At 57.4% G+C, this 26,014-nt stretch overlaps 1 protein-coding gene across 13 annotated transcripts; it reads left to right on the forward strand.

The window, feature by feature from the left end:
• The first annotated feature begins 3,480 nt into the window (after window positions 1-3,480).
• On the forward strand, window positions 3,481-24,175 carry TTLL10 (tubulin tyrosine ligase like 10). Of its 13 annotated transcripts, none has more exons than XM_058444235.1 (13): window positions 3,481-3,632; window positions 3,735-3,800; window positions 8,302-8,608; window positions 8,718-8,869; window positions 8,999-9,128; window positions 9,991-10,065; window positions 11,223-11,308; window positions 11,748-11,919; window positions 12,806-12,977; window positions 13,607-13,801; window positions 22,812-22,928; window positions 23,311-23,404; window positions 23,656-24,175. In XM_058444235.1, exons 3-13 carry the CDS (start codon window positions 8,322-8,324, stop codon window positions 24,063-24,065), a joined length of 1,890 nt encoding a protein of 629 aa, XP_058300218.1. In that variant the 5' UTR covers window positions 3,481-3,632; window positions 3,735-3,800; window positions 8,302-8,321; the 3' UTR covers window positions 24,066-24,175. The 13 variants fall into 13 exon arrangements, with proteins under 13 accessions (XP_058300218.1, XP_058300223.1, XP_058300216.1 ...); XM_058444233.1 differs by lacking the exons at window positions 3,481-3,632; window positions 3,735-3,800 and adding an exon at window positions 7,415-7,582 and having other exon boundaries at window positions 8,302-8,382; window positions 8,473-8,608; XM_032758565.2 differs by lacking the exons at window positions 3,481-3,632; window positions 3,735-3,800 and adding exons at window positions 7,417-7,586; window positions 7,942-8,018 and having other exon boundaries at window positions 8,751-8,869; window positions 13,661-13,801.
• The last annotated feature ends 1,839 nt before the right edge of the window (window positions 24,176-26,014 follow it).

The following is a 26,014-nucleotide window of genomic DNA, read 5'->3' on the forward strand; positions in this document are numbered from 1 at the left end:
ATATTCCCTGACTCTCCTGTGCTCAGCTCAGGTCGAGGTTCTGGGGGAAGGGGGAGTCCCTGAGTGGAGACACCTCAGCCTGTGCTGAAGGAAGCTACTGAGGGGGAAGCTGGTGGCCCTGGGGGGCCTCTCTGAGCAGGTGACCAAGAGCATATGGTGCAGGCCAGCAGGAGCGAGGCCTGGGGACAGGATGGAGGCAGACAGGCGCCAGCGAGGAGGGCTTCCTGATCCAACCACACCTGCCCTGGTGACAGCCACTGGTTGGTGGCAAAGGGGCCACCTCCCTTCCCGTGGCAGGGCCTGGCCTGCCTGGAGACCCCACCCACTGCCCAAGGGGTGCTGGGCCTCCCCCACTCTGCCTGGCCCTGGGGGATGCACCCACCTGGACACGAGGGCCAGGCACACCCACAGCCCGAGGCCCCGCTCCCACTCGCCCTGCGCAGGAACCTTGCTGGGGCTGCAGGTATCCGTGGCTGCCACACCACCCAGATTTGGGGATTAAGAGGCAGAGTTTTCAAGTTTGAACTCAGGGAAGCTGTGAGGGATGAGGTAGTGCCTGGCTGGGGAGCCTGGGGGCTTCTGAGGGCGGTGGGGAGTCCTCAGGCCTGTGTGGGGCCCCAGGGAAGGGAGGCTGCAGGGGTTGGGGGACCTGTCCGCTGCACCCCCTCTCCCCCCACACAGGGAAACCCGTCCTCCCAGGTGTGTGTCCAGATCACATCCTCCAAAGGCTGGTGTGCCATGAAGACGAACACAGGGCTCCCCCTCCCAGCCCAGGGGCCAGGACCCTGCCTTGCTCTGTTCCCGGAAGGGTCAGCTCTGGAGAGGAGCTGGGCGAGTCCTTCCCATCCCCATCAGCTCCTGCCAGGCCACCTGCCTCAGCCTCGGGGAGGAGGGGACACATGTACGCCCCTTCCCAGAGCCAGAGCTTCCGAACCCGGATCTGCTGCTCCCACCCTGGAGAGCCACAGGAGCCACTGAAGGGGCCCCCACCCATCACCCCCACCAGGTGGGCCCCACTCCCCGAAGGCCCAGCCACTCAGTCCAGGACCTGCCCCAGCCCCACCTGCCGCCTGACCTGAGGCTCCCAGAGGGCAGAGGGGCCTCCTGGGTCTGCTCCTCACCAGGGTCTGGCGGGACCATCCCAAAGCTTGAGCACCAGGCACAAGGTGGAAATGCGGGGAGGGGACGAGGACACTGTTCCCAGCTGGACAGAACCAGGAAGACGGGTGGGAGACGCCCCCCACCGCCCCGCCTCCGAGAGCTCCCTCTTCCTTGCAGGGGCTCCCCAGGGACAGCCGGGGCCCCTTCTTCCCCCACAGCTCAGGCTCCAGGGGCCCAGAGCGGGGAACCCCCAGGCTGCAGCCCCGGCGTGGGTCGGGGAGGTGGCTCTGGAGCGGGCACTACACTCTCGCAAGGGTGCCTTCTCCTCCCGGCTGCTGGAAAACCATACAGGCAGGCACAACAACAGACACTTACGCCCGCATCTGGAGGCCAGAACTCCAAAGCCATGGGGCAGGCAGGCTGCACCCCCCTGGGGGCTTCAGGGGAGGACGCTGTCTGCCTCCTCAGCCCCTGCCAGCTCAGGCATCGGTGGCTGTGGCCGTGTCACTCATCTCTGCCCCCCGGTCCCACGGCGTCTCCCCCACGTCTGCGTCTCCTCTTTCCTCCTCCCTCTCAGAGGGGCAGAGGTCATTGATTCAGGGCCTGCCCAGGGAACCCTGGGTGATGTCACCAGAGATCCTGACGTAACCCCACCTGCAAAGCCCCTTCTTCTAAATAAAGTCACATTCGAGGTTTCAGGGCTAGGATGTGGTTTTCTTTTGGGGACACCACCAGCCCCCTGCAAGGGGACCCTAAGCAGAGAGGCCCTTGTGACCCACACAAAGCTCTGAAGGACACGGATGGGTAGGGGACACGTGGCTGGAGGCTCAGGGTTTGAGGCAGAGGGGATCAGACCGTGCTAGGGGTCATGCCAGGAGCCCAGGACTCCCAGACCTGGTATCATTAGGTGTTTTAAAGAGAAGGCAAGGGCAGACCGGGCGCGGTGGCTCACGCCTGTAATCCCAGCACTTTGGGAGGTAAAATAAAATAATAAAAAATAAAATTAATAATAAAAATACAAAAATAAGCCGGGCACCGTGGCGCACGCCTGTAATCCCAGCTACTCGGGAGGCTGAGGCAGGAGAATCACTTGATCCTGGGAGGCGGAGGTTGCGGTGAGCCAAGACCGTACCATTGCACTCCAGCCTGGGCAACAGAGTGAGACTCCGTATACAGAAAAAAAAACAAGAGAGAGAAGGTGAGGGTTAAAGACACACAGAGATAGAGAAAGGGCGGCTTTACAGCAACACAGGTACATTGCAAACACCTGCGGAGGCGGGGACCAGCTTGATGCCAGAGCCCACGGCCACCTACGGGCTGGGGTGCCTATAGGTATGGGTGGGAGCGGCCCGGGCCGCACGGCTTCAATGATGAGGCCGTTTGTTTGGCCCTTGTTCCTGCAGAAGGTAATCGTGATGTTCCTCAGCGTTTTTCCCAGCAGTGTTCAAATCAGGTGTCAGGCAGGCTGTTCCTCACGGCCCAAACCCCTGCGGAATGCTTCACTTTGGCCGAGGTCTGTGACACGGCGAGGGGCTTACAGAATGGTGCAGTTTGGACCGACAGATGTGAGTCCGCCTCTGGGGGGCACTCACTTTGCGAAGCCCCTGGTTCCTGTTTGCAGAGGGGGGCACAGCGGCACCTCGTCCTGGGCTGTGGAGTGAGAACAGGGACCTGACCACGTGAAGCACAGAGAATGCTCAGGGATTGGCAGCCGTGTATCCGGCCAACATCACCAGGGTGCACGCAGAGCCTGGCCTAGGCCAGAGCCGTGTATCCGGCCAACATCACCAGGGTGCACGCGGAGCCCGGCCCAGGCCAGGTCCTGGGGGGCTGAGCATGGGTGGGGCCTGACAGACGGCTCAGGGACCATCCTGGGAGGGCCGGGCGGAGGGGCAGAGACCGGGGCTCAGGCCCAGCAGTGACTGGGAGGCAGCTGTGCCCATGAGACCCCTTCTCCAGCCTCAGCCCCCAGCCCGGCTTCCCGGGCCGGCCCCGCCACTCAGCAGCCCCTCCCGATCCTCCGAAAACCCACGCTCACCTCTGGGTTCCGGCTGGGCGGCGGTTGCCAGGAGACGGTTGCCGGGTCACCACTGTTGTTTCCTGGCCCAGGCTCCCAGGACCTTGTGGGCAGGGCAGGTAAGAGGCGCTGGCGGCCACCAGCCGGGGTCCAGTGGGCTCAGCCCCGCCCTCCTACGCCCTGCCTGCAGGTCCCCTCGGGAGGCTGCCCAGGAGAGAAGGAGGCTGGGGAGGGGACTGGACAGGGATCGGGTAGGGTGGGGCCAGGCTGAGCCTGCTCTGCGGGTCGCGGACCCTAGCGCCACCGTGCCAGAGGCTCGGGCCCAGGCCAGGCCGGGAAACGGCGTGTATACCGGGCGGGGTGGGAGGGCTGGCCAGCCCTGGGACGAGCTCTGTGGCCTGGGACCAGGTCTGCCTCCACAGAGCAAGTCCTGGATGGACCGCTGCTTGAGACCACAGGTCATGCGTCCTCTGACAGCGGCCTCCGGCAGGGAGGCACCAACTCTTCGAAAAATGTCAGTACCTTCCTAGGGCCCCAGGTGGCCAAGCTTGGATTCTGGGGGGAGAACTCGCAGCAGTACACTAACGTGTGGTCGCTTTTCGGACGATTTCTTCAGGTTTAAAAGTCTCTTCTGTTCATCCTACCGGGGTGCCGTCTCCTGCCGGTCTTTTCGTCTCACCAGGTAAAACGATTATTTTACAATTTATCGTAAGGTCGTGAACCGAGTTTCCACGCCACCTTTACACCATGTCCCCATCGAGGGGCATCACGACCGTCCTCCACCCCAGGCGTCACCTGTTTTCCGAGTCCCACCACTATAAAGGACGTGTCAGTCAGCATCTCAGAGTGAGACGCTTTCCTTCTGGATTTAGAATCGCGTCCGTCAGAGACTCCAAAGAGCATTTGCTAGATCAACAGGCGTGTGGAGCCAGCGGCCTCCGACACTTGGGAGTCTGCGTCCCACCTGCGTTCAGGCCCCAGGTTCACCACACACACAGTGGGCAGCCGCTTAAGGAACCTTTGATTTCAGTCCAGGGGCGGTGGCTCACACCTGTAATCCCAGCACTTTGGGAGGCTGAGGTGGGTGGATCACGAGGTCAGGAGTTTGAGACCAGCCTGGTCAACATGGAGAAACCCCGTCTCTACTAAAAATACAAAAATTAGCCAGGCGGCGCCTGTAATCCCAGCTACTCAGGAGGCTGAGGCAGGAGAATTGTTTGAACCTGGGAGGCAGAGGTTACAGTGAGCCGAGATTGCGCCATTGCACTCCTGCCTGGGTGACAGAGCAAGACTTCATCTCAAAAAAAGAAAAAAAAAACCTTTAATTTCAATGACAAGAAATAACAGCTCACAACTTATTTAGTTATTTGTGAGCACAGTAAGGACACAAAGTTAGAAAAGCCCAAAGGAGGCCTCAGGCTTACAATGAAATCAGCACCTGGCCACCTCTTCCAGCTGCTGCTTCTGCAGCAGAAGAGACGGAGGCAGTTTCCTGAGTGGGGGGGGTGGGTGCTGTGCTTCCACTTTCTAACTGCCTGTTTCCAAAAAGCACCTGATGCTGCTGCTTCTGGAGCTTCCAGTGCAGAAATTCCCCGTGGACGGTGAAAGGGGCTTGTCTTCCACACGCTGCCCTGTCCGTATCATCCCGGCAAGAATGATGTTTAGGGCAGAGCTGCCTGGCCTCCCCGGGTCGCACCCATTTGTTTTCCTCAGAGTTGGCAATCGCCTTGCTTTTCACATGTGCTTGTGTTCCCGCCTATCCTGAGCCGTCCCTGAGCTCTCTGCCTCCCCCTCACCCACACAATCACCATCACCATAGCCCTGTGGACCTCGCAGTGTGTAGTGGGTGCTGTCCTGACATTACATGTGGAAACTCCATCTTTGCAGCAACCCTGCGAGGCTGCTGCTCCCAGCCGCTGTGCAGGTGGAGAGAGGCTGCTGCTCCCAGCCGCTGTGCAGCTGGAGAGGCTGATGCTGTGCAGCTGGAGAGGCTGGGGCACACAGTCATCAGGTCAGCTGCAAGCTCACAGCTGCTGCATCTTTTCCCTGACACCTCACTCCTGTGAGAGTCTTCCAGGCTTCCCGGAGAGATGGATGTCTCCTCACCTTTTCCCACCTCCACACCTTTTCCCACCTCCACACCTGGTAGGCCAGGTATGGAATTCCTGGAATTCCCGGCTGGGAGCCTCCTGGGAGGGTTCCAGCCCTGTGTGTTCCCAGGAAGGCTGGAGGGCTGCTAGTGGCCTCGGTGGCCTGGGGCTCCACAGTGACCCTGCTGCGCGGCACCTCAGCTTCACACCCACAGCCCCATCCCCAGGGTTCCCTTCTGGGCAATTTCCTTGACTTAAATCCCAACCCTGGTGTTGCATTTTTAATTCCCACCGGCTCTTTTGTATTCTCTGTGCCTTTGCTTTAAAAGCATGCGGCTCTCTGAGGGGTCCTGCCTCCACCACCCCAGCCTTTTCCAGGCGGATTTGTTTCCCTGTTTCTCCCCTTTCCTCTTCCTTGTGTGTGTGTGTGTGTGTAGATGTGTCTGTGTGTCACTCTTTTTTTTTTTTGAGACGGAGTCTTGCTCTGTCGCCCAGGCTGGAGTGCAGTGTCGTGACCTCAGCTCACTGCAAGCTCCACCTCCCGGGTTCGAGCTATTTGCCTGCCTCAGCCTCCTGAGTAGCTGTGACTACAGGCGCCCACCACCACACCCAGCTAATTTTCTGCATTTTTAGTAGAGACAAGGTTTCACTGTGTTAGCCAGGATGGTCTCAATCTCCTGACCTTGTGATCCACCCGCCTCGGCCTCCCAAAGTGCTGGGATTACAGGCGTGAGCCACCGTGCCCGGCCGTCCGTGTGTCACTCTTGTTCACACCTGGGAGTCCCTCTGATGATTCCTGTTGGGCCTGGGCAGCCCTTTGCCTGGGAGTCAGTACTTTAGAGGATCCCCTTCCCCAGCAGGACTCCTGGGTGCTGAGAACCCATGAGAAGGAGCTGAGGTCTCCCATTTAATGCAGAGTCTCGCACGCACCTGCTCCGTGCCAGCACAGGGTCCAGCCTCTTCCAAAAGTCCTCCTGTTCTGGGTGGGGAGGGGGTCTCAGGGCTCCTGACTTCTTCCATTCTTGCCTAGCCCACCCTAGGAAGAGGGCGTGAGGCTCTCCTGGCCACAGGTGCAGGGCCCAGCCTGTGTTCTGCTCCTCCCTGAGGACGGGCCCCAGTGGCCCCACCCGGCTGGGTCATTGTGCGGACGGCTACCTTGGTTTCCCCACCTTCCCCGGCCCCTGGGCTTCCTCATTGTCTCCTTCCCTCATGTCCCTCAGGCAGGGCAGGGAGGGGCAGACACAAAGGCCTCGTGTGGGCAAAAGCGGTGCCGCCGCCTCTGCAGGTCAGACCAGCTGCAGGGGCTGCCTTTGGAGAGCTCTGCTCCCAGCCTGGAGCCTCAGGCCTACCCCAGCCTTCTCCAGCCTCAGAGCCTCCGCAGCCTCTGCCCGACACTGCCGTGTGCTCCCCTGTTTCCTGGGCGAGTTCCTTCAAACCCTTGAAAGTCCTCACCTAAGCCGGGTGCGGTGGCTCACACCTGTAATCCCAGCACTTTCGGAGGCCGAGGCAGGTGGATCACCTGAGGTTGGGAGTTTGAGACCAGCCTGACCAACACGGAGAAAACCCACCTCTACTAAAAATCCAAAAAGTTGGCCAGGCGTGGTGGCGGGCACGTGTAGTCCCAGCTACCTGGGAGGCTGAGGCAGGAGAATCACTTGAACCTGGGAGGCGGAGGCTGCAGTGAACCAAGATCGCCCCATTGCACTGCACCCGGGGCGACAAGAATGAAGCTCCATCTCAAAAAAAAAAAAAAAAAAAAAAGAAGCCCTCACTTCCCAAGCAGCCCCAGGATGGGTTTGTCACTGGAGACAGAGGTAGAAAGATCTGTCCAGGGACTGGCTGAAAATTCCTGAGAAGTTCCTAAGTTGCAACATGGGAAGGTGTTGCTGGGGACAGTGTCCTGGGGGTCAGGCCTGGCGCCCAGGGGTGGCCGCAGAGGAACCCTGATGGCAGGTACCAGGAGGCGGCACACAGCCCACAACTGGGCTCCAGGGTCAGCAGCAGAGACAGAGGAGGCCCCTGCTCAGGCCAGGGAGCCCTCCCACCCTCCACTCTTCAGGCAGGCACCCCACCCAGCAGGCCTGACGCTGCCCCTCCTTCCAGCTGGCACCCAGGCCGAGCTCAGCCACGCCGGAGGAGCAGCTCCGGCCGGGGAGGACGCGCCAAGCGCTGGGGCCTCGGGCCGCCCGGAGTTCCCACAGGAGGGTCAGAGCGGCATCTTCCCTGCAGGGCCCTCGCCCTGGCGCCCCCCGCCCAATGGCCCACAGCTGCACACAGTTCGTCCACCGCCGGGGACCACCCACTCGGACCCAAGCCGGCTCCAAGAGGGGCAAGAGGCCAAGGGTCCAGCGGAGGCCTCGGGCTCGAGTCCCAGGTGAATAGAGCAGCCCTGGGTTGCCCCCTACCTCTCCGGGGCCAAGGCCTCCCTGGGACGGGTGCCCCATCCCCAAGAAAGTCAGTCGGTCTCATGGGGCAGGGGCAGGACCCACACACGGCCATGCCCCGCTGCTCCGAGAGAGGGGCTGGCTGTGGGCGCCGGGCTCTGCATGCACAGAGGGGAGCTGCCGTGCTCCACGGCCCAGGGTTCCACCTGGCTGGCACCACCCCCATGGGCAGCCATGGGCAGCACTGCCTGCCCCCAGAAGGGCAGCCCCTCGTCTCCTGGCCTGACAATGGCCCCTTGGGTCACCCATGACATCATCATGGACATTGTGACCCCTGCCCTCCTGGGACCATCCCTGCGTCACGTCTGCACCCAGCACCGGCCTCACAGCCCAGCCCCTGCCCTGCACCAGGCCACTGCCCTGTTGGTGAGGAGGGTTGGAGGGGCGACCTCCCTGCCCCCTGCTCCGAGCTACCCACCCCCACCTGGAACCTGCCAGTGGGAAGGCTGGCCCTGGACGGTGGTCATGGCCCCTCCCCAGGTGTAAGCAGTCCCCAGGCCGCCTGGTGGGGTCAGACCTCAGACTGAACTTGAGCCCCAGACCGGCCAGGGGGATTGTCCAGGGTCTTGGAGAAATGGGCTGGGAGCCATGTCCAGGCTGAGTGGGCGGCTCCCGTAGCCACCCCAGTGGGACCCCACCCCGTTCACAGGCCCAGCCCATGAGAGGCCAATGGGGAGCAGCCAGGAGGAGGGACTCCTGTGTCAGCCAAGCCAGCCAGACCACCACGCAGGTGGGCACTGTGGGCCGGACCTGGAGGGGGCAGAAAGAGCCTCTGCCACGCCCGGACCCCCTGGGCTCCTGACCAGCCACCCGCCTGCAGACTCGGATGACACAAGCGCCGCCGGGCCCTCAGCTGCCCTCCTGGAGGGGCTCCTGCCTGGCGGGGGGAAGCCATCGCCCCACAGCACCCGGCCGGGGCCCTTCTTCTACATTGGAGGCAGCAACGGGGCCGCAATGTGAGTAGCAGCCCTGGGCGGCCCTGGTCCCGCTGAATACCCACCGCCTGCTCCCGGGGCCCGGCCCGGCCTCCGCTGGCCGCCCGTCGTCCCCAACCCCTTGCCTCAGCCCTCAGGTCACCCCCGCCCCCACCCCTCGCAGTATCAGCTCCTACTGCAAAAGCAAGGGCTGGCAGCGCATCCAGGACAGCCGCCGGGACGACTACACGCTGAAGTGGTGTGAGGTCAAGAGCCGAGACAGCTATGGCAGCTTCCGGGAAGGTAGCGGGAGCCGGCACCACGGGCGGGCAGCCTGCAGGGGCCTCCTGGGCCGGAGCACGGGGCAGGTTGGAGGGGTGGGGACCGAGGTCCTGCGCTCCCTCCACAAGAGCCCTGGCCTCTGACCTCCAGGAGAGCAGCTGCTGTACCAGCTTCCCAACAACAAGCTCCTCACCACCAAGATCGGGCTGCTCAGCACCCTTCGGGGACGGGCACGGGCCATGAGCAAGGCCAGCAAGGCGCCGGGGGGGGCCCAGGCCAGGTGAGTCTGCCCCTGCCCCTGCGCCTGCCCCTGCCCTTGCCCCTGCGCCTGGCCACCCAGGCTCCCAGGCTGGCTCCAGCCCCTGCCCCTGCCCCTGCACCCGCCCCTGCCCTTTCCCTTGCCCTTGCCCCTGCCCCTCCGCCCGTCCCTGCCCCTGCCCACCTGGGCTCCCAGGCTGGCCCCAGCCCCCACCTGTCAGCACCTGCCTCCACCTTCCACCTGTCCTTTAAATGGCCAAACACCTGTCCCATAAGCCCACCCTCTTCCCCGTGGCTGAACATGGAAGATCCCACACATCCCCAACCCACTGGGCCTGACACTCACCCACCCGTCCATCTCACAAACCCACCCAGGTACAACCCACCTGTCAATCTGCCTTCACCCCAAACACCCATCCATCCAAAATCCCACACCGTGCCCACCGTCACCCGTGGGTGCCCTGAGTGAGGCCGTCCATCGCTCACCCAAGTCTGGGCCATCCATCCTAGCGACTTCGTCCTCCTGCTGCCAGCCCCACCCACTGCCCTTCTATGGACCCACTTATCCCCCCCCACACTTCATTTGGCCCAGACATTTTTGCACCAAGCACCCGCCCAGCCAACCGCAGCTGCCTCCATCTGCACCCCTCGCCCCTGGTTGCCCGTGACGCCAGCTTTACACCATGTCCAGCGTCCGCTTCCACAGCAGTTTCTAGAGCAACACAGCCGTTTCCCCCAGGCACCACCGTCCACCCAGCCACCTCCTTCCACCAAAACTCACGTGTCTGCCCACTCACCACCCATGCCCCATCCCCCAGTCCCCACCCGCTCCAAGCACCATGAGCTGGCCCCTCAGTCCAGGCCCTCTGTCCCCTGGGCTGCAGGTTGGAAAAGGACGCAGCAGTGCCCACCCTGGAGGACCTCCCGTGGACAAGCCCAGGACACCTCAGGCCACAGAGGTAGACTCAGCCCTGAAGGGGTGGCCTGCCCCTCCACACCTGTGGGTGCTTCTCGTTAGGTGGGACGAAAGACTTGAGAAAAGGAATAAGACACAGAGACAAAGTGTAGTGAAAGAAAAGCGGGGCCCAGGGGACCGGTGCTGTGCTTACAGAGGACCCACACCGGCACCGGCCTCTGAGTTCCCTTAGTATTTATTGATAATTATCTTTACCATCAAAAAGATAAGGGAGTGACTGGGCAATAGGCCTTGCAACATCAATAAGTTCAAAAGAAAATGCTGTGCCTTTGAGATGCATATGCGAACATCTCCATAAACCTTCTGGCAGCATTGCTCCATCCATCGCCCAGGGATGGGCAGGAGAGGAATGTTCTTCTTTTTTTCTAGATTTAAGAGAATGGTGATGACCTTTAACCATAAGCAGCCTTTAGGCACTTGTTTAACAAAGCACATCTGCACCGCCCAAAGTCCTTTTAACCTTAAGTCACCACAGCACATGTCTCTTGCAAGGACAAGGTTGGGGGTAGGGTCACAGATTAACAGCATCTCAAATACAGAACTAAATGGAGTCTCTTATGTCTACTTCCTTCTATATAGACACAGTAACAGGCTGATCTCTCTTTTCCCCACACAGCCCAGCTGTGAGGGGCCCTTCAGACCGAAGTTCAGACCTAAACCTGGTGTCGTCTGAAAAGGAGAAAGCAGGGCAAGGGTCCCACACAAAGGAAAATCACAAGCTAGAGTCAGAGGTTCAGCTAGGCCAGGCAGAGAGCCACGCTGACCCCCCGCCGCCCCGCCCCGTGCACACAGAGCTGGGGCAGGGCCCGGGGCTCAGGCCGCGCTCTCTGCCCATATAGCCATGAGACACTGCGGTGAGCTGGTGGCTCACAAATGGCTGAGCAACTGTGAGGGAAAAAGCAGCCAGCGGGAGGGGCCTGGGTGGGGGTCGGCAGCCAGAAGGACGCAGCCAGCAGCACAGCCCGTGGCGGGGGCTGCAAAGGGGCAGGAAACGCAGAGTCCCTACAAGGAGAACGGCCGCGGGCGCCAGGTGCCAGTGCCCACGCTCCCTCCCGCTGGGCCACAGGCTGGGCCTCAAACCGCCCACCCAGCCTGGGGCGAAGGGACAGCAGCTCATCCTCCTGCCTCCCTGCCCTGCAGGGTCCTGAGAATGGAAGAATTTTTCCCAGAGACCTACCGCCTGGACCTCAAACACGAGAGAGAGGCCTTTTTCACCTTGTTTGATGGTGAGAGGCTGCTGGCCGGACACCAGGCTGGCCCTGGGGAGACAGGGTCAGGGCTGGACCAAGGCGGGGGCTGATGAGGGCAGGGCTGGGTCTGGAGGGGCTGCGGGGGGCTGGGACGAGACGAGGTGGTCAGGAAGGGGCCAGGGCTGGGCCTGGTCTGGGTGGGGACTGAGGAGTTGGAAAGGGGAGGGTCTGGCCTTCGTGGAGGTTGGGGTATGAGGGCACTGGGGCCAGGGCTGGAGCTTGGTCCGGGTGAGCGCGGTCGAGGCACGGGCAGGGGCCAGGCGTGTGGTTAGCGCAGGGCCAAGGTTGGAATGGCCGGGACGAGGGTCCCAGCCTGGAGGGGCGGGTCTTGGTCGGGCCTTAGGAGGGGCGTGGCCGGGTTGGGGGCGGGGCTAGGTGGGGGCGGGGGCAGGAGCTCAGGCCGCGCTCTCTGCAGAAACCCAGATATGGATCTGCAAGCCCACAGCCTCCAACCAGGGCAAAGGCATCTTCCTGCTCCGGAACCAGGAGGAAGTTGCCGCCCTGCAGGCCAAGACCCGAAGCATGGAGGACGACCCCATCCACCACAAGACGCCGTTCCGGGGACCTCAGGCGCGGGTGGTGCAGAGGTGCGGCCGCGGGTGCCCGGAGGGGTGAGGGTCTGGGCCGGCTGACCCGGGCCCCACTGGTGCGGTCGGCAGGGCCGCCGAGGAGCCCTTGGCCGTGGAAGGCAGCCGCACCACCAGCCCCTGTGCAGACCACAGCCGGGCCCCCGTGTAGCCAGCAGAGGGGAGGGGTCACACCAGGCCGCGGTCACAGACACAGGATCCAGGGTTGAGGGGTTGGTCAGTTTGTCCTTCAGCTGGGGCCCCCTCTGCCCTGCAGGTGGCCTGGCCTGGGTGGCCTCCCGGCTGCCAGCCCCCCTACTCCCCAGCCCAGCCAGCCAGCTGCAGCCCTCAGGCCTATGGCCAAACTGACCACTCCTTCCCTGAGTGGGAAGGCTTCCTCCAGAAAGCCCCGTGGCTGCAGGAGGCTGAAGGTTTAGACTGTCGACCTCACCCCCGACCCTCGTAGAGCCTCACTCTGGCCACAGCTGCGGTCCGCCGTCCCCAGCTTCCATCGGCTCCTCCCTCGCGTCCCTCCACCTGGCGTGCTCTCTCCGCCTGGCGCCCTCCCTCTGCCTGGTGTGCTCCCTCTGCCTAGTGTGCCCCCCTGCTGCCCACCTGGCACACTCCTTCCCTTCCTCTCCAAAGCCACCTTCATGCCCTCCTCCTCCAGGCAGCCCTCCAGGCTCCTACTGCAGTTATGCCCTGGGGCACCAATCAGGGTGCCAGGCCCTTCCTCCCAATTCCCCTGACATATTCATGCCCAGAAATGCCCCCTTTCCCTGGAGGTCACACCTGGGACAGAGGCAGGGCGCTGAGGAAATGGCCCAGGCACGGGGTGGGGTGTGAGGGGACGCAGGCCAGGCTGGCCCCGTGACTCAGCCCAGCAGCCCCGACATGGTGCCCCCAGGTACATCCAGAACCCGCTGCTGCTGGACGGGAGAAAGTTTGACGTGCGCTCCTACCTGCTCATCGCCTGCACCACACCCTACATGATCTTCTTCGGCCACGGCTATGCCCGCCTCACCCTTAGCCTCTACGACCCCCATTCCAGCAACCTCAGCGGCCACTTGACCAACCAGGTAAGAGTCTGCCATGGATGAGGGCCCTCCTTGCAGCCTTGGGATGAGATTAGAGGGAGGTTCTCACTGCTAGGGGATGCAGAGGGGGTGCAGCTACAGATGCCTGGAGGTGGCCCAGGCCGGGAGGTGGCCCAGGCCGGGAGGTGTCTCAGGCCTGGAAGTAGCCTGGGCTGTCCCCACCAGCAGTCAGCACTGCCTCTCACCTCCCTCTTTTGGCCACGTCAGAAGAAGGGCATGGCAGGGAGTCCCTTAGCTGGCGAAAGGGCTCAGAGCCCTGTAGCCCCCAACGTGCAGCCTGGCTCCCAAGCCGCAGCTGAGTTTTCTGAGGATGGGGTGTGGGTGGGCATGGGAACCGAGGGGATTCTGAGGCGTCAGAGGAGGGCCCTGTGGGCAGAAGTTTCTGGGGAAGGATCTTCATGGGAGAGTCCAGGGTAGGGGCCTTCTGTGAAGATCTGTGGGGTCCTCATGGCTGAAGGGGGTCTCAGTGGATGAAGGTGTTTGTGGGAGGGTCTTTGCAGGCAGGTCATGGTGGGGCCGGGGAAGCAAGGTTAGGGGGAGGCTGTCTCAGGGGACCCCCAGAGAACAGGCCTTCTAGGTTAGGGGGATGTTCTCTTGGGGACCCCCATGAGGACAGGCCCTCTGGACACTCTGGGAGCCGGTCTCCAGGCACCGTGTGCCCCCAGTTCATGCAGAAGAAGAGTCCTCTGTACATGCTGCTGAAGGAGGGCACGGTGTGGAGCATGGAACGCCTCAACCGCCACATCAATAACACGTTCTGGAAGGCCCGGGGCCTCCCCAAGGACTGGGTCTTCACCACCCTCACGGTGCGTCCACTGTGCCCTCCAGTCTGGGGGTGAGATCTCTCGGGGCGGGGGCTATGGCCAGGCCGGGCACCAGGCACACAGATGTCCCTGGCATGCGTGGGTGGCTGTGCTGAAGTGTGACCTGACCGTGTGGAACCAAACCCTTCCAGCATCTCTGCTCACTTAGCTGGTAGTGCCTGTCCCCAGCAGCCAGCAAAGGCCCGGACGGAAAGCCCAGCCGGGGGTCTGTCGGCACAGGTCCCTCTGAGCAGCCTCGCCATAGGGTCAGGGGACAGCCGGGAGTCTGTCGGCATGGGTCCCGTGGGCAGCCTCTCCATAGGGTCAGGGGACAGCCGGGGGTCTGTCGTCATGGGTCCCTTTGAGCAGCCTCGCTGTAGGGTCAGGGGACAGCTCGGCTTCAGTGACAGCCACCGTGTGAAGAGTCTTTGTTCCTTTCACATCCTCCACTTGGCAGGCAGGGCCGACAGTAGCCCCTGGGCCAGGTGTCCTGGGGCAGCAGCAGCTGCCCGTGCAGGCCCGGACTCTCCCTAGCTAAGGGCCGTGTGCGGTGGGGTGTCCTAATTTTGCAGGGTTCCTTTCCGTGGGGGTACCTGTGGGGGTACTTCAAACAACCCTGGCAGCAAAGGCCCTTGAGCAGCGCGGTGTGAAACTGGGATTAAAACAGGGCTTGGCCGAAGGACTCTTATCTGTCTTGGTCACCCTGGCCAGGCCCCGGAAGCAGCAGCCAGACACCGTCCTTCCTCACCCACAGGCGCCTGTCACTGTGGCTGGGACGGCGGCGCTCAGAGGAGCCTCCAGTTACTTTCCTCACGTGTCCCAAACTCTCTCTTAATTGCGATAAGTCACAGAACATAAAATTCACTATCTTAAAGTGTGCAGTTCAGTGGCTTTAAGTATTTCAAAAGTTGTGCAATTATCACCACCAATTCCAGAACATTTCATCACCCCAAAAAAGAAACTGCTAATCAGCCGTCACAGCTGCATTGCCGGCCATTCCAGGCCACCGCTGATGGACCTTCTCTCTCTCCTGTCTCCTTTCTCTTAGCGTGGTGTTTTCAGGGTTCATCCACGTGGTCCACGTATCCTTTTCTTTTCTTTCTTTTTTTTTTTTTTTCTTTGAGACAGTCTCACTGTGTTGCCCAGGCTGGAGTGCAGTGGCACAATCTCAGCTCACTGCAACCTCCACCTCCCGGGTTCAAGCAATTCTTCTCTCTCAGCCTCCAAAGTAGCTGCGACTACAAGCACCCGCCACCATGCCTGGCTAATTTTTGTATTTTTAGTAGAGACAGGGTTTTGCCATGTTGGTCAGGCTGGTCTTGAGCTCCTGACCTCAGGTGATCCGCCTGCTTTGGCCTCCCAAAGTGCTGGGATTACAGGCATGAGCCACTGCGCCCAGCCATGTAACCCTTTCATACAACATTCTGTCACATGGATGGACGATATTTTGTCATCAGCTGGTGGACACTGAGTTTTATTATTGAGCTATGATGAATAATGCTGCTATAAATATTCACAGAAAAATGTTTGTATGAATATATATTTTCAGGGCTCCTGGGAAAATACCCAGGAATGGAGTCATGGGGTCACAGGGTAACACCCTTAACTTTCTGAGGAACCAGGAATCACTTTTCCAGTTTCTCCAGATCTTGCCAACACTTGTTATTTTCTTCTCTTTCTTAAAGAATCACCATCCAGTCGGTGTGCAGGGATATCTCATTGTGGGTTTGATTTCCATTTTGCTAATGACAAATAACTGCATGTGTTCACTGGCCAGCCATGTATATTCTTTAGAGAAATGTCTATTCAAATGCTGTGGCTGTTCTTTATTGTCCACTTGTGAAAGTTTTTGTTTTGTTTTGTTTTGTTTGAGACAGAGTCTCGCTCTGTCGTCCAGGCTGGAGTGCAGTGGCGCGATTCTCGGCTCACTGCAAGCTCTGCCTCCTGGGTTCACGCCATTCTCCTGCCTCAGCCTCCCGAGTAGCTGGGACTACAGGCGCCTGCCACCACGCCTGGCTAATTTTTTGTATTTTTAGTAGAGACGGGGTTTCACCGTGTTAGCCAGGATGGTGTCGATCTCCTGATCTCGTGATCTGCCCGCCTCGGCCTCCCAAAGTGCTGGGATGACAGGCGTGAGCCACCACGCCTGGCCAAAAGTTCTTTACATATTCTGAACACTAGGCCTTTATCAGACATATGATTTGCCAATATTTTTATTGAATATTGTGGCTGTCTTTTCACTATCTTGATAATGTCCTTTGATCACAAAAGCTTTTAGTTCAGATGAAATCCAATTTATCCATTTTTTTCCTTTGGTTACTCATGCTTTTAGTGTCATATCTAAAAATCCATTGTGCCAGGCGCGGTGACTCACGCCTGTAATCTCAGCACTTTGGGAGGCCATGGTTGGTAGATCACCTGAGGTCAGGGGTTCAAGACCAGCCTGACCAATATAGTGAAACCCCATCTTTACTAAAAATATGAAAATTAGCCAGGCATGGTGGCAGGTGCTTGCAGTCCCAGCTACTTGGGAGGCTGAGAGAGAACTGCTTGAACCCGGGAGGTGGAGATAGCTGTGAGCCAAGATCGTGCCACTGCACCGTAGCCTGGGCAACAGAGCAAGACTCCTTCTCAAAAAATTAAAATAAAAAAATAAAAATCCATTGCACTTTGGGAGGCTGAGGCAGGTGGATCACCTGAGGTCAGGAGTCTGAGACCAGCCTGGCCAATGTGGAGAAACCCCATCTCTACTAAAAATACAAAAATTAGCTGGGTGTGGTGGCATGCACCTGTAGTCCCAGCTACTCAAGAGGCTGAGGCAGGAGAATCACTTGAACCCGGGAGGCAGAGGTTGCAGTGAGTGGAGATCGCACTGCTGCACTCCAGCCTGGGTGATAGAGCAAGACTCCATCTCAAAAAAAAAAAAAAATTGCCAAATCCAGCAGTGTGAAAATTACACTTATGTTTCTTTCTAAAATGTTATAGCTTTAGCTCTTACATTTAGGTCTTGGATCCATTTCCAGTTAATTTTTGTGTATGGTGTGAGTTAGGGATCCAACAGCATTCTCTTGCATGTGGCTATCCAGTTGTCCCAGCATCATTTGTTGAAGAGACTATTCTTTCCCCCATGGAATGGTCCTGGCATAGTATCAAAAACCAATTGACCAGAGCTGCAAGTGTTTATTTTTGGACTCTCAGTTCCATTCCATTAGTGTATATGTCTGTCTTTATACCAGTACCACATGGTTTTGATTGCTGTAGCTTTGTAGTAAGTCCTGAAATTGGGATATGTGAGTCTTTCAATATTGTTCTTTTTCAAGATTATTTTGGCTATTCAGGGGCCCCTTACAATTCCACAATTCCATATGAATTTTAAGATTGGCTTTTCCATTTCTGGGGAAAAAGTCCATTGAAAAAAAAATTTTTTTTTGAGACAGAGTCTTGTTCTGTTGCCCAGGCTGGAGTGCAGTGGGGCAATCTCAGCTCACTGCAACCTCTGCCTCCCAGATTCAAGTGATTCTCCTGCCTCAGCTTCCCGAGTAGCTGGGACTGTAGGCATGTGCCACCACTCCCGGCTAATTTTTTTGTATTTCTAGTGGAGACGGGGTTTCACCATGCTGGCCAGGCTGGTCTCAAACTCTCTTTTTCTAATTTCTTAAGGTCAAAGTTAGGTTATGATTTCAGTTTTTTCTTCTTGCTTAAGGTAGGTGTTTAGTGCTATACATTTTCCTCTGACCACCACTTTTGCTGCATCCATAAGATTTTGTGTGTTGTCTTCATTTTCATTTGTCTCAAAGTATTTTTATTTTTATATTTTATTTTATTTGAGATGGAGTTTCACTCTTGTCACCTAGGCTGGAGTGTAATGGCGCAATCTTGGCTCACTGCAACCTCCGCCTCCTGGGTTCAAGCAATTCTCCTGCCTCAGCCTCCCAAGTAGCTGGGATTACAGGCACCTGCCACCACACCCGGCTAATTTTGTTTGTATTATTAGTAGAGACGGGGTTTCACCATGTTGGCCAGGCTGGTCTTGAACTCCTGACCTCAGGTGATCCACCTGCCTCGGCCTCCCAAAGTGCTGGGATTATAGGCATGAGCCATGATGCTCGGCCGCAAAGTATTTTTACATTTCCTTTGTGAGCTTTTCTTTGACCCATTGGTTGCTTAAGGGCCTGTTATTTAATTTCCACATATTTGTGATTTTTCCAATTTTCCTTCTGTTATTGACTTCTAATTTCATTCCATTGTGTCAGAGAACATACTTTATAATTTCAACCCTTTAAAAATTATTGAAAAATTATTGGAGCTGGTGTGTTGGCACATACCTGTAATCCCAGCTACTCAGGAGGCTGAGATGGAAACATTGCTTAAGCCGAGGAGTTTGAGTCCAGCCTGGGCAACACAGCAAAACCCCATCTTTAAAAAAACAACAAACTTACTATTCATTAAGTGGATCATTAAAAAACAAAAACAAAAAACACTTGAAACTTGTTTATGTCCCAGCATATGGTCTATCCTGGAGAATATCCATGTGCACACCACGAGAAGGAGGTGTATCCTGCTTTTGGGTGGAGTGTTCTGTAGATGTCTGTGCCAAGACCAGCTCCGTCAGGGAGACCCTAACCCAGCGGCGCTAGAGGAATTAAAGACACACACACAGAAATATAGAGGTGTGAAGTGGGAAATCGGGTCTCAGCCTTCAGAGCTGAGTGCCCTGAACAGAGATTTACCCACATATTTATTAACAGCAAACCAGTCATTAGCATTGTTTCTATAGATATTAAATTAACTAAAAGTATCCCTTACGGGAAACAAAGGGATGGGCCAAATTAAAGGAATAGGTTGGGCTAGTTAACTGCAGCGGGAACACGCCCTTAAGACACAGATTGCTCATGCTGTTGTTTGTGGCTTAAGAATGTCTTTCAGTGGTTTTCGACCCTGGGTGGGCCAGGTGTTCCTTGCCCTCATTCCCGTCAACCCACAACCTCCGAGCGTGGGTGTTAGGGCCATTATGAACATGTCACAGTGCTGCAGAGATTTTGTTTACGGCCAGTCTTGGGGCCAGTTTATGGCCAGATTCTGGGCGGGGCCTGCTCCCAACATGTCTGTTAGGTCTGTTTGGTTTATAATGTTGTTCGAGTCTTCTGTTTACTCGTTAATCTTCTGTCTCTGTATTGAAAGTGGGATATTCAGTTGTCTACTTCTCCCTTCAGATCTGTCAGTTTTTTGCTTTGTATATTTTGAGGCTCTGTTGTTGGGTTCGTGTATGTTTATGATTATTAGATCTTCTTGGTTTATTGTTATAAAAATTTTCTTTTACTCTGCAGTAATAATTTTTGTGTAAAATCTATTTTCTGTGATATGAGTGTAGATACTCCAGTCGATATGAGTGTAGACACTCCAGTCGATATGAGTGTAGACACTCCAGTCGATATGAGTGTAGACACTCTCCAGTTCTACTTTGGTTACCATGTGCGTGGTACATCTTTTTCCATCCCTTTACTTTCCACCTATTTTTGTCTCTGAAACTAAAGTATCTTTTGTAGATGGTATATCATGTTTTTTTTAACAAACTGTGTCAATGTCTATTAATTGGAAAGTTTAATTCACTTACATTTAGTATAATTACTGATAAGGGGCCGGGCACGGTGGCTCATGCCTGTAATCCCAGCACTTTGGGAGGCCGAGGTGGGTGGATCACGAGGTCAGGAGATCGAGACCATCCTGGCTAACACGGTGAAACCCTGTCTCTACTAAAAATACAAAAAATTAGCCGGGCATGGTGGCGGGCGCCTGTAGTCCCAGCTACTCCGGAGGCTGAGGCAGGAGAATGGCGTGAACCCGGCAGGCAGAGCTTGCAGTGAGCCGAGATTGTGCCACTGTACTCCAGCCTGGGAGACAGAGGGAGACTCCATCTTAAAAAATAATAATAATAATAATTACTGATAAGGTAGGATTTACATATGCTATTTTGTTATTTGTTTTCTGTCTTATGTCATTTTTTGTTCCTCAATTTCCCCATTACTGCCTCCTATTGTTTTAGAGAGATATTTTCTAGTGTAGCTTTTTTTTTTTGAAATGGAGTTTTGCTCTTGTTGCCCAGGCTGGAGTGCAATGGCGCGATCTCGGCTCACTGCAGCCTCTGCCTCCTGGATTCGCGGTTCTCTTGCCTCAGCCTCCCTATGGGATTACAGGCGCATGCCACCACACCCGGCTAATTTTTCGTATTTTTAGTAGAGACAGAGTTTCACTACGTTGGCCAGGCTGGTCTCAAACTGCTGACCTCAGGTGACCCACCCACCTCAGCTTCCCAGGGTGCTGGGATTACAGGCATGAGCTGCCACGCCTGGCTTAGTGTAGCATTTTAATTACCTTGTCATTTCTTTTACTATATGTTTTTGAGTTATTTTAGTGGTTGTCCTGAGGATTACCATTAATATTGTATCTTAATTTACTACAATTAGGGTGAGTGTGGTGGCTTATGCCTGTAATCCCAGCGCTTTGGGAGACTGAGGTAAGAAGATCATATGAGGCAAGGCGTTTGAAAGCAGCCTGGGCAACAGAGTGAGACCCCATCTCTAAAAAACAAAATTAGCTCAGCATGGGAGTGTGCACCTGCAGTCCTAGCTATTCGGGGGGCTGAGATGGGAGGATTACTTGAGCCCGGGAGGTCAAGGCTTCAGTGAGCCACCATCAAACCACATTACCCCAGCCTAGGCGACAGAACAAGACTCTGTTTCTAAAATAAAAAATGTTTTAAAATAAACAATTCAGTTTTTATTAATACCAAGTTAATTTCAAAAGTATACAAAAACACTCCTCCTACACAGCCTCACCCCTCTCTTATGCTGTTGTCACAAATTACAGCTCTCAGTATATTTGTGTCCGTCAACATGGATTCATAATTATTGTTGTATACAGTTGTCTTTTAGGACAAAACAATCACATGCAAAAAATACATGTATGCTGTCTCATGTTTAATTACACAATGACTTTTTCTGGGGCTCTTTATTTCCTCCTGTGAGTTCCAGTTACTGTCTAGTGTCTTTTCATTTCAGCCTGAAGGACGTTAGGGCAAGTCTACCTCTGTTTTTGTTTATCTGGGAATGTCTTAATCTCCCCTTCATTTTTGAAGCAGCTTTTGCTAGATGTAGAATTTTTGGTCAACAGTATTTTTACTTTTGGTAATTTGAATATGCCATCCCACTGCCTGCCCTCACGACCTCCAGTGAGAAACTGGCTGTTCATCCTTCTGTGGATGCCTCGTACATAACGAGCTGCTTCTCTCCTGCTGATTTCGACATTCTCTGTCTTTTAGAAGTTTGCTGATGAGGTGGTGGATCTCTGAGTTTATCCTACTTTGAGTTCATTGAGCTTCTTGAATGTGTAGATTGTTTTTCATTAAACTGGGAAGTTTTCTGCCATTATTTTTTCAAATATTGTTTCTGCTCCTTTCTCTTCTCTCCTTCTGGGACTTCCATTATGCATATGTTGGTCCATTTGACAGTGTCCCACCCACAGGTCTCTGAGGCTTTATTTTTCTTCCCTCTCTCTCTCTCTTTTTTTTGTTTTGAGACAGGGTCTCTGTCACCCAAGATGAAGTGCAGTGGTGCAATCTCAGCTCACTGCAGCCTCCTCCTTCTGGGCTCAAGCGATCCTCTGGCCTACCAGCCTCCCAAGTAGCTGGGACTACAGGCACGCACCACCACATCTGGCTAATTTTTGTATTTCTAGTAGAGATGAGGTTTCACCATGTTGGCCAGGCTGGTCTAAAACTCCTGTCCTCAAGTGATCACCTGCCTTGGCCTTCCAAAGTGCTGGGATTACAGGCGTGAAGCCACTGCGCCCGGCCTCCTTTTTCTTTCTGTTCCTCAGACTAAATAATCCCAATTGGCCTCTATCTGCAAACAACTCAAATCTGCTGTTGAGCCCTTCTAGTGAATTTTTTATTTGTTCTACTTTTAAACTTCAGAATTTCTATTTGATTCTCTTTTATAATTTTTCTCTCTTCACCGATATTCTCTATTATTTGATAAGACATCATCGTCATACTACTTCCTTTTAGGCAGTCTCACTGTGTCACCCAGGCTACAGTGCAGTGGCACAATCTCAGCTCACCACAGCCTCTGCCTCTTGGGCTCAAGCAGTCCTCCCACCTCAGCCTCCCAAGTAGGTGGGACTACAGGCATACACCACCAAGCTTAGCTAATTTTGCTAATTTTTTGGTAGAGACAATGTCTCCCTATATTGCCCAGGCTGATCTCAGACTCCTGAGCTCAAGCAATCCTCCTGCCTCAGCCTCCCAAAGTGCTAGGACTACAGGTGTGAGCCACGCGCCCGGCCAATTTGTGTATTTTTAGTAGAGATGGGGTTTCACCATGTTGGCCAAGCTGGTCTCAAACTGACCGCCTGGGGCCTGGCGATCCTCCTGCCTCGGCCTCCCACAGCGCTGGGATTACAAGTGTGAGCCACGTGCCCGGCCCTCACACTTTCTGTTAGTCCTTTCAAGTGGGATCTTCCAAGGAACCACTAGACATAAGAAAACAAATAAGGACAATTTTTTTTTATAAATGAGGTCTCTTGCTATCTCCAGTTCTGGGGATGCACGCTGTTGTTTTTTTGAGGCAACCACCAAGCTGGGGAGTAGAGAATGAAACCAGAGCACATTAAAATACAACATAATTCACGGTTTTCACCAAGATTCGAGATTTTATGTATCCCATTTGCTATCCGTCTCTTCTGCTGTGACAAACTGCTCAAGGGCAGAGATTTCCTGTGAGTTTTCCTCACTCTTGTATCTCCAGTGCCTGACACAGGAGCTGCAGGAGTTTGTTGAGTGAGTTTCTGGCTGTGAGCCTGTGATGCTGAGTGCACAAACGTGTGGGCAGGTGTGGCTGTACAGGTGCGGGTTCAGACAGGAGTGCAGGTGGGGGACGTGGCTGTGGCTGTTCAGACCTGGGGTGTGATCAGGGCCTACAGGCCGCAGCCAGGATGCCTCCCTGCCTCCCTGCAGAAGCGGATGCAGCAGATCATGGCCCACTGCTTTCTGGCCGCCAAGCCCAAGCTGGACTGCAAGCTGGGTTACTTTGACCTCATTGGCTGTGACTTCCTGATCGATGACAACTTCAAGGTGCTGTCCTGGGCGGCGGGGGGCATGGTAGACAGATGCAAGGAGGCAGGGGCCATCTGCACACCCTGACCACACTGGCAGGCCCCAGGCAGACTCTGCAGTGAGCCCCCACCCTGCCTGCATGCAGCCCTGGGGACGGGTGTATCCATGAGGCTCATCTCCTATGCACCTGGGATGGAACTGCACCCCCTCCTCAGAGCAGCCCCCTCAGGCCAGAGCTTCAGACCCTCAGAGCTTCAGTGGACAAACAGGGGAGCGAGGCTGTAGAAAGGAAGCAATCTCCCAGAGCCATCTGTCTGAATGAGGACCAGGGCCTCGGCCTCTGCCTCCTGCCGGCCCAGTGGGCTCGGGCTGGGGAGGGGCTGACTGGCATCTGGGGCAGGTATGGCTGCTGGAGATGAATTCTAACCCAGCCCTGCACACCAACTGCGAGGTCTTGAAGGAGGTCATCCCAGGTGTGGTCATCGAGACCCTGGGTGAGCCCTCCAAGCCCCCACCGCACACTCCCACAGCCTGCCCAGTCCTGAATGCCCACCCGCCCTCTTCCCAAGTTCAGACCCCCACAGGTGGGCCTCTTCCACCTCCCAAGGGCCTGTGTGGCAGCACCGCCCCCTGCCCCAACCTTCCCCACACCTCAGCCCACCTGGGTCCCACCCTCACACCCTCCCCACCCCCTCCAGCCCCAGCCTCTGCCCCCCACTCACCCTCTCTCCCCCACCTGCACCAGACCTGGTGCTCGAGACCTTCCAGAAGAGCCTGCGCGGCCAGAAGATGCTGCCTCTGCTGTCCCAGCGCCGCTTCGTGCTCCTGCACAATGGTGAGGCTGACCTGTGGCCGCGCCTGGGGGGCTCCTGCAGCCTCCGCCGCCAGCTGCCCCCGCCGACCCGCCAGGCCAAGTCCTCCAGGCCACCCACGTCGCATGCCCCAGACCAGCCGGGCGCCCGCAGGCCTGCGCCACCTCCCTTGGTGCTGCAGCGTCCCCGGCCGCCCGGCCCCGACCTGGACAGCACCCACGATGGGGAGCCCCAGGCCCCAGGCATGGAGCAGTCGGGCGCAGGCGACAGGCACCCAGCGCAAGAGCCTTCCCCGGGGACAGCAAAGGAGGAACGCGAGGAGCCCGAGAACGCAAGGTCCTAGGGGCGGCCACCCACGCCCCACGCCCCGCACCCTATGCCCCGTACCCCGCGCCCCACGCCCCAGCCGCACTGCCTGCCCTCAGGGACCTATAAAGCCTACTTTGTTACAAACACGGTCTCTGCAGCAGTCGTGTCACCTCAGCGCCCCTGAGCCCATGCCCACCAGGGTTGCCCCCCACCACGCCAGCACTGGCCTGAAAGATACTCCCCTGGGACTTCCCCAGGCCCCACTAGCCCCCAGTCCATGGCTGGGCCCTGTCCCTGGGGAGACTGTGCTGAGGGAGGGGGTCTCCACAGCTGGGCCCAGTCCTGGGGGGCTGTCCTGAGGGAGGGGGTTCCCCACGGCTGGTCTATGCTCCCTCCCGGGCTGCCCCATTCTGGGCTCCCGCCCACCACCCTGTGCCCCTCAGCACCTGGACCCTCCTGCAGCCCTGTGACCCCACGGCCCCCACGGCCCCCACAGCCTGGCCTGTGATCCGCCATTGCCTGGCGTCCCCAGGAAGGGTCTGACCCCTCTGGAGCTCCAAAGGAGGACCCCCTTGAGCCCAGGATTGCTGCCGTGGGCACCCACAGAGCTCGCCCCAGCCCGCCTGGCACAGAACCTTCCTGGGCCTTCAAGCCCCAGGCCTGGCGCTCCAGCTCCCTGAGCCCCCAACCTTCCTGCAGTGGCCCCAGGACTTAGCCAGGGGTGAGGGGCACAGGGCAGCTGGCCCCCACAAGAGGGTCCCACGGAAGACATGCTAAGCCCACTGGCCAGGCCCTGGTCAGCCCTGTGTGGCCACCGATGGTTCTGTTCCCCGTGGGCCTGGGGGTTTCCGAGGAGTGCTCTGGCGGCCCAGGGCCTCTGAGGCGTCCACACTACCCACCCCCTCAGCCACCTCCCACCCAGAGAGCTAAAGTATATAGGCCTCTTCCCAATGGGTGGCTCAAGGCCTCTGTGCCCCCAAGTCGAGACCTGAGGATTGGGGGGCCCTGCCCCCAGGCCCACCCCCGGCATGCCCTGCCCCCGACTCCACACGGTCACGGCCAAGTCGCCGGTCCCTCCTCCTGCCCTGTTCTGCAGCCACAGGGGACTGAGGGGCCAGCAGAGTCTGCCTTGGCCCCGTGGCCACCCTGCGCTCCACGGGGACGGCAGCTCCATTCCCTGGGACTTCGGCGGCCCCAGCACCACTAGAAGGCACCATCGGCTGTGGTCTCTGGCCAGCACAGCAGGTGGGGCACAGCCAGGGCGCCAGGGAGAGGAGAAGGTGGGATAGAGGGAACTGGGGCCCACAAGGCCAAAGGAGGCCCCAGGTCTCAGCACCAGTGAGGAACCACCCCAGGCCAGGGGCAGCCCCCACCAACATGGTCCTTTCGCTGGGGCCTGGAGTGGGGGTTCCCAGGTGAAGGGCTGGGAACACACCTGTCATTGTGATGGGGTCCCCAGTCCCCTCCCAGCAGGTCTGCTGGACCCTCTGGGGGCCAAAGGCAGCAGCGGCCTGTTCTGCAGCCCACCGAGGCCGGGGAGGGGTGAAGCAGGAGCGGCCTGGGAGGGGTGAAGCCTCCATGGCTGGCCAAGCACCCAGGACTTAGTAAATCCACACCTGCTCTTAGGGGTCAGGGCCACGTTGCCTGCCAGCTTCCAAGGCCACTAACGGCCACACCACCTCGGGGTCCTCCCGACGCTGCCCTCTGCTCTTGCTACCCTGATGCCCCTGGGGCCCCTGTGCCCTCCGGCCTCTGCCCTCGGTTCTGCCCCACATGCCTGGTGCTGTGTCGCGCCATGATCCCAGGTCAGGACTACATCCCTTGGTGACATTGGAACTGTCCAGCTCCCCTCCCTGTGGTGGGTGGGGTTACACCCCCGGGCTCAGGGGCCCCACGATGTCAGCAGAGGTCACCTGAGCCGAGGGGACAACGAAGCCTTTGCTGCCCCTGGGCCCCGATTGGATGTGTCACCGCCAGAACCCA

This window comes from Hylobates moloch, unplaced genomic scaffold (genome assembly GCF_009828535.3).
Source record: "Hylobates moloch isolate HMO894 unplaced genomic scaffold, HMol_V3 SCAFFOLD_9, whole genome shotgun sequence".
NCBI lineage: Eukaryota > Metazoa > Chordata > Mammalia > Primates > Hylobatidae > Hylobates > Hylobates moloch.

Coding starts and splice junctions, on each gene's coding strand:
- TTLL10 (XM_058444229.1), top strand. CDS start 7,465: ATGGCCCACAGCTGCACACAGTTCGTCCACCGCCGGGGACCACCCACT. Junction 7,583..8,301: donor GCCTCGGGCTCGAGTCCCAG/GTGAATAGAGCA, acceptor CCCCGTTCACAG/GCCCAGCCCATGAGAGGCCA. Junction 10,066..11,222: donor GGACACCTCAGGCCACAGAG/GTAGACTCAGCC, acceptor CCTGCCCTGCAG/GGTCCTGAGAATGGAAGAAT.